Genomic DNA, 8,068 nt, shown 5'->3' with positions numbered 1-8,068 from the left:
TGTGTTTATGATAACTAGCGGATGATAAGTAACTTTATAGAGTCATTGGTAAGTTATAGATCTATAACTATATTAGAGTCAAATAGATTAGAAACAGGCCCTTCTGCCCATGTAGTCCATGCCAACTATTAACACCATTCACACAAATCACATTTTATTCCCTTCACACTCCTGTCAACTTTCTACTGTACACCTACACACTAGAGACAAATTGCAGTGGCCAATTAGCCTACCAGTCTTCACTTTTGGGCTTTGGGAGGAAACCAGGTGAGTGGGGAAGGAGGCCTGATCTACAATGATGGAAGGTGTTAGATGGAAGAGGTAAATTGCTGAAGAAGGAATCTGCTAGGAGATGATAGTGGACTGTGGAATAAAAGGAAGGTAGAGAACCAGAGGGAGGTAATAGGCAGATCACACGAGGGCAGGGAGAAGGAGAAGGAGAAAGGCAAGAGGGCCACCAGAATGGGAGGGTGGGGGGGATCAAATGGCAGCGGTTACTGGAAGTTAGAGAAATCAATGTTCATGCCATCAGGTTGGAGACTACCCAGGCTGAAAATGAGGTGTTGCTTCTCCAACATGCACTTGGCCTCATCATGACAGTAGTCGGCCACAGACTGACGTGTCAGTGTGAGAATAGGAAGTCAAATTGAGATGGGTAGCCATCCATTTCCTTAATTTTTTTCTTCCAAAATTTCCCTTTTCTCCTTTCTTGGTTCAGATGAACAGGGGAAATTCACCAGGCCACAGGAAGCACATCTGAATTCCACACAGCTCAGGATTGAACCCATGTCAATAGACTGTGAGGTTACAGCTCTACAAGCTGTTCCTCTGTATTCTCCCGTGCTGCGGCTTATCACTCTTCACCCAATCACCCAAGCTGATTTAACCCTAATGGTGTAATTCCATAATAGTCCGCTGTGATTTCTCAAATTTTTATTTAGTTTTTCCCTGATTGTAGAAGGCTTTGTGATGCCCAGGATTACAAAGATGGTCCAGAGCATCAAATTCAAGATTCTGCAGATGCTGGCAATCCAGAGCAACACACAAAATGCTGGAGGAACTCAGCAGGTTAGGTTGTATCTATGGAAATGAATAAATAGGCGACATTTTGGACTGAGACTCCTCACTAGGACTGGAAAGGAAGGTGGAAGAAGCCAGAATTCAATGGGGGCAGGCAAGCAGTACAAGCTGCAGGTGATAAGTGAAACCAGGTGAGGGGAAGGGTGGGTGGGGATGGAGGGATGAAGTAAGAAGCTGGGAGGAAATTGGCAGAAGAAGCAAAGGGATGAAGAAGGACCCAGACAAATACAAGTATTAAGCATTCTTTCACCTTCCTCCCAGTCTCAAATATTCTGCTTCCCTATGTTTGTACAGCAGTGTGACCATTTGGTCCATTCAGGCTTTGCAGGGTTTTACTTTCCGCCAGTTATTTCTTTATAAATTCTCTTTAATGCCTATCGATTCCTTGCCACAAGCCCACTGCTGACTTTCCTACTCCCCCCCCTCCCCCCCAACAACCCACACTCAGGTTAATTTCCAGTAGCCAATTAACCAACTGGTCAGCATGGCTTTGGAGCTGAGGACAGAGAGTGTGCAAACTTCACGCAGACAGCAGCCTTAGTCATGATTAAACCTGAGTCACCGGAGCACTGTACCTAGTCTGGGTTGACTGAAGCCTTACTGACACCAACCTAACCACAGCAACACAGACGGAAGTCCAAGATTCAGTTGATGAGTATTTTCCAACATTAAAATGCCTTTCCTACATCACCACTCACAACTCCTTTGTACAGTTTTAATTCAAAACAAATCACAAAATAATCATCATTGGATATATTGATTACCTTTACATTTGATTGTAATAAAGATGAAAACGAATCGAAATTTACACAGTTGAAAAAAATGTTGAAGTTGTGCTCTGAACGTATAAAGAGAGTGTTTTTTTGTGAGATCTTTACTAAGTGATCACCCTATGGGCCAATTTTGGAGATGCCCTTGGTCTGAGCAAAGAATTGGCATCATTCCATCCAAAACTCTGAGGGACAAGGACTGGCCCAAAAACTTCCTTGTCCTTGCAAAAGGCCTAAACCAACCACTAATCCTTAGCAGGCCACTTGAAGGTTTTTAATTATTTAAGTGGCCCAAAGTGAATAAGTGCCATTACTGTGGTATAACCATGAATTAATTCGTCACATTCTGAAGAGCTGCTGCACTCTCTCAGCGAGAAGTTTTCAGTCACAATACGATCACAGCCAATTTCTCCATTGCCAAAAAACCCAAACAGCGGAATGCTTGGGAACTGCTTCCTGAAGGCATCAGCCTCCACGTTCTCCATCTTGCGGTAGTAGTTCTGACCACGGCCAATGCAGGCGAACATGAAGCCCACGGTGTTGTGCTCAGGAATGTTGGCAGCCTTGAGGCGCTGCATCGCCGCTTCTACGCTCTTGGGTGTCTCCACGTCTTCATCGAGGAGAATAGACGCAGCCTGCATTGATCTGCCACTGAACGACAGACCCACTATTCCATACATGTGCCAGGCATCAATCCTATAAGGGGGTAGAACACAGATCATGAAAGCTCAATCCCTAGGAAGCCAAGTGGAAACCTTTTAAAGAAACAGACGTGGTGTTCATCCCTTTATATGTGGAGATGGAAAATGGTTCTATGGTGATTTACAGTGATTACACTGAGCAAAAGCATTTCAAAAAAGATTTTTGCAATCAACAGACTTATCTTTCAGAGACCACTGCTAGAATCAAACTGAGTCTGAGGAATGAAAAGCTCTGTCAGCTAGCTGAATACACCTAACTACAGTAATTCACAGAATAGCTTGCCACCATCTTTCAGGGTTACTGCCCACTTCAAAAATAAAAGGTGTGCTTTTAAGAGAAGCAGCTCAGGTTTGGAGAGAGCAGCAGAGAGTCATCCTCACCTAAATGTACGGAATCTAAGCTGCTTAATGGTGACAGTGGTCCTCCTGAAACTGAAATCCCATTCCACATCATCTGAATCTCTCTCCTCCAATTCCTATGCCAGCTCCTTTCTTACACCACTTCCGTAGTCTGTGCTACCTGCTGAACTTAAGTCACTTCACAAGCAAAAAGATCCAAGAATAATTTATAACAACCCCTTGTGTCTGAGACAACAATTGCATCAAATTGATAAAATGGAAGAAAGTAAATAGCTAAGGCCAGGCAGGTAGGACTCTAAAACAAACCTGAAAAGAGGCATTCTCCATCCACAATAAACTTGGGAGGATGGAAACATAAGAATGTGTGCATTGAAATATATAATTAGTTAGAAATCTAGATATTCTACTGCTTAGTGCCAAGAAAGAAATTCCACCTACAAAAATATGTTCTCTCTAAACCTTCATCTCCCTGACTTGCTGCCTTGTACTGTGACCGCAACACATTTTATTACCTGGAAATCCATATGGTGTGACGTGCACTGACTCATTTCTAAGCAAGTTCTAACAAGCAGTTTACATTTTTTAAAAAATATGACAGTGCTTCCCTTGTGAAATGGGAGCAGTACTTTTGAACACAGGCTGTGGGAGCCCCTCATCCCGAAAGAAAACTCCTTGGGGTTTTAAGATGCGGGTCAATAGCCTTTTAAAGGCTATGCCAGCAATGATGAAGTGTATGCATTATCAGTTTTAGCTACACAATAAATATGTACACTGCTCTTGGCTGGCAAGAACATGCTGTCAAATAAACACACCAAAACTATTTAAACCAAATAAACAGATACTTGAATGACATTAAGTCTTTGGGTGGGGCAGTAACCCAAGTTACTGTAACCATGAATTCAACAATACCATTCAAGGATGAACGTGCATATTAACATCTTCAGAAAACAAACTGTAACAGGTCATTCACTATTAGATGAAGCTCTGCAGGAAAGAAAATAGAACAGTACAGCTCATGATGTTATGCCACCCGTTTGACCTACTCCAAGATCAATCTAGCCCTTCCCTTCACATAGACCTCCTTTTACTTCCATCCATCTGCCTATCAAAGAGTCTCTTAAATCTGCCGAATGTGTCTGCCTCTATCAGTGCATTCCATGCACTTACCACTGTGTACAAATAATATCACATGCATTTGTTGGAAAATGTATGTGAATCTCTGGGGTAATGCCTTCCACAAAAACTCTTTGCAGTCAGGAGCTCCAATCACTGAGATGAGATTGGAGATGTGGGTTGGAGAGGTACCTTGCCCTACAGAAAAAGGCACACAAAGTCAGGTTACTGACTGACAGAGCCTGCTCTTCTCAAGAAAGATCTGTTTGTGTATACCACACTTCGATCAAAACAATTCCAGAGGAGAATTGCAGAGATGCGTGAAGCTGGAAAAGTCTACAAAAACATTTCTAAAGACCTGAGTGTTCATCAGTCGACAGTAAGAGAAATTGCCTACAAATGGAGGAAACTCAGTACTGTTGCTACTCTCCCTAGGAGTGGGCATCCTGCAAAGATCACACTAAGAACACAACTTGCAATGCTGAAGGAGGTGAAAAAGAACCCAAGGTAACAACAAAAGACCTACAGAAATCTCTGGAACTTGTTAAGGTCTCTGTTCATGTGTCCACTATAAGGAAAACACTGAACAAGAATGTTGTTCATGGAAGGACACCATAGAGGAAGCCACTGCTCTCCAAAAAAAAAAAAATTGCTGCATGTCTCAAGTTTGCAAAAGACCACCTGGATGTTCTACAATGCTTCTGAGAAAATTCTACAGGGTTCACAAACTTTCTAGGACCACTGAACCTCTATATTTCCTCCAATCACATTAAAAGTATGTCCTCTTGTATTAGCCTTTGCTACCCTGGGGAAAAGGTGCTGACTGTCTGTTCTTTTTATGTCTCATCATTCTACATGCCTCTATCAAGTCTCAACCTAATCTTCCTTTACTCTGAAGAGAAAAGCCCAAGCTTGCTCAATCTTTCCTCATTAAGACATGCTCTCTAATCCAAACAGCATCCTGGTAAATCTCCTCTGCACCCTCCCTAAAGTCTCCATACCATTCCTATAATGTGGCATGCAGAACTGAACACAATACTCCAAGTGTGGTCTAACCAGAGTTTTATAGAGTTGCAGCATTACTTCATGGCTCTTGAAATCAATCCCCTGACTAATGAAGACCAACACAACATTTACTTTCTTAATCATCCTATCAACTTTCAAGGTTCTATACACTTGGACCCCAGGGTCCCTGTTCCTCCACACAGATCAGAATCCTGCCACTAACTTTGTACCCTGCTATCAAGTTCGACCTTCCTAAGTGTATCAGTTCACACTTTTCCCAGATTGAATTCATTTTGCCACGCAGCCCAGCTCTGCATCCTGTCAATGTCCCAACGCAACTTACGGCAGCCCTCTACACTATTCATAAAACCAGTAACCTTTGTGTTACCAGCAAACTTACAAACCCACCCTTGCACTTCCTCATCAAAGGCAAAGTTAAAGTAAGAAGTTATTTATAAAAAGTCACAAAGAGCAGAGGACCTAGCACAGATCTCTGCAGAACACCACTAGTCACGGACCTCCAGGTACAACATGCTCCATCTATTACCAATTCCGAATTCAAGCAGTCAAGTTTCCGTGGATCACAGGCTTCCTAATTTTCTGAATGAGCCTGACATAGGGAATTTCGTTAATCACCTTACTAAAATCCATTTACACCACATCCATTGCTCTACTCTCATCAATTTGTTTTGTCACTTCCTCAAAAAAGTCCATCAGACTTATATGGCACAAGCTGCCTCTCACAAAGCCATGCTAACCATTCCTAGTCAGGCTATACTTCTCAAAATGCGCATAAATCCTGTCTCTAAAAATCCTCTCCAATTGTTTGGCCACCACTGATATAAAATTCACTGGTTGTTAATTCCCAGGATTATTCTATCACCGGGGTTTTCCCTAATCCTACATACCAATGTCGCCATCTAACTCTCATAAGTCCCTTCTTGTGCTCCTTCCTAGCTACCTTATAACTCTCAAATATCCTGTCTGATTATTTGATTCCTAACCATAAGTCTGTCTTCTTCCTCTTGACAAAATGTTTGAACATTCCTGTTTCTGACTTCTGCCCATACTGAATCAGCAGATGATCCTCCATGACATCCTCCCTTTCTGCAGCCGTATTACAATCCCTGAATAGTTATGCCACTCCCCCACCTCTTTTACCTCCCTTCCTGTCCCTTTTGAAACATCTAAACCCTGGAACATCCAGCAGTCATTCCTGCCATTGTGACCACCAGGTCTCTGTAATGGCCACAACATCGTAGCTCCAAGTACTGATCCATGCTCAAAATTACGGATACTTTGTCCTTTGAAGTAAACACATTTCAACCCACCCAAATGACTGCATTTATGCTCCACCTGTTCCCTATCCTTCCTCACAATCTCTCTACACACTGCATCTACCTTTACACCAACTGCTCATTCCTCTGTCCTATCAATCTGGTTCCCAACTCCCTGCCCAGCCTAGTTTAAACCCAGCCCATCACTCGAGCAAACCTGCCCACAAGGCCCCTCAAGCTCCGAACCCTTCCCTTTTGTATAGTTAAGTATAAAACTGTCACAAATACTGTCACGTTTGCCTACATGGTGTCAATCACATCAAACAAATGAAAAAAAAATTTGTGATGCTGGAAGCAGTTCAAACATTTAGTAACTGATTAAGCAACACACAATCTGCTCAGAACTTAGCAGGTTAAACTGTGCGTGTTCGCGTGTGTTAAGAATTGCTAACTTTTCAGGTCAAACCCCTGTACAATGACGAGATCAATATCTCGAACATTTGCATTGTCTTACAAGGAAAGATTGGACAGACTAGGTTTATATCCATTAGAATTAAGTCCATTTAGAAGAGTGAGAGGGAACTTATGAAATCCTGAGGCATTTTGACAAGATGGATATATAGATGATGTTTCCTCTTGGGCGAAAATAAAGAACTAGGGGTCACTGTTTAAGGGAGACAAGGCTCAGTTTTCTCTCCAAGGGTGTTGTGAATCGCCTCCTGAAAAGGCAGGGAATAGTTTTAATCAGAAGTAGATATTCTTGATAAGCCAGTTCGTGAAAGATACCACAAGCAGACGGTAATGTGGAAATTAGGTTACAATCAAATCAGCCATGATCAAATGCTGGAGCAGACTCACATGGTTGAGTGGCTTTGTCCACTGCCTAAATTTGTAAGTTTGGATGTGTGTTCAGAAAATACATATCATCTTAGCACAGTGAAGATCTACGCACTAACTCTTCTCAAATCATTATCAAAATTGCAAGAGTTATTAAAGCATTGGGATCTACAAGAGGAAGATGGTCTATCTATCACATATACAAATATCCACTGCCAAGGTAGTTTCAAAGATTAATGTAACTCTCCAATCTGTTTAGATGAGTAAGTGCTTAATCTACACTTCTCAGAATAGTCATATGACTTACTTAATTCCTTCTGAAAACAAACAACACACTTGTTACAGTTCTGAAGGACATGAAATTTCTGAATTAATTCCTCTACACATCATGTACAAAAGGGATTCCTTGAATAGTTTACCCTCTTTCTGACTGAGTGATGATGAGACCATGGGCAACACATCTCCCCCAGAACAATGAGGTCTGTACAGATCAGGAACCAATCCCAGGTCTCTCCTGCTCATTAGGGCTGCCTAATATATGAAGTGCTCCCCAAGCCTTTGGGAACGAGTGTACTGGGTTCCATAAGAGTCAGGAGATGAGCTTAATTACCCCAAGAGGAATTATACAGAGAGTTCATTGCAGTGATGAAATGAATAAATTGCATTACAACAGAAAAGAAACATTTTCTTTCTTACAAGCCACATAAACAGATTAAAAACCTAGGTGTTAACATTAAACCCACCTTGCAGAACTGGGTGAAAAGACGCGATCGATATGGCCCCCTATTACAATGGTGTTCCTCACGTTGAAAGGCCTGGTGAGTCGCTGAATGAAGTCCGCTGCTGCAGGCTTGTAAGTATTGTATCCGAACAGGAGGACTGTGCGCAGGTCTGGGTTATCTTGAAGACCTAAGACAGGAAGAGT

At 42.2% G+C, this 8,068-nt stretch overlaps 1 protein-coding gene across 2 annotated transcripts in view; it reads right to left on the bottom strand.

Moving 5' to 3' along the window:
• Positions 1–1,781: 1,781 nt before the first annotated feature.
• fbxo22 (F-box protein 22) overlaps positions 1,782–8,068 on the bottom strand; it is a 50,855-nt gene continuing 44,568 nt past the window's right edge. For both annotated transcript variants that reach the window (XM_072282771.1, XM_072282770.1), the window contains 2 exons: positions 7,887–8,052; positions 1,782–2,546 (listed from right to left, as the gene is read on the bottom strand). In XM_072282771.1, coding sequence (XP_072138872.1) covers positions 2,129–2,546; positions 7,887–8,052 — 584 coding nt within the window. In that variant the 3' untranslated portion in view covers positions 1,782–2,128. The remainder of the gene's footprint in view (positions 2,547–7,886; positions 8,053–8,068) is intronic.

This window comes from Mobula birostris, chromosome 18 (assembly GCF_030028105.1).
Source record: "Mobula birostris isolate sMobBir1 chromosome 18, sMobBir1.hap1, whole genome shotgun sequence".
NCBI lineage: Eukaryota > Metazoa > Chordata > Chondrichthyes > Myliobatiformes > Myliobatidae > Mobula > Mobula birostris.
Note: the sequence above shows the minus strand (reverse complement) of the source record. Positions and strands in the feature narration are given on the sequence as shown.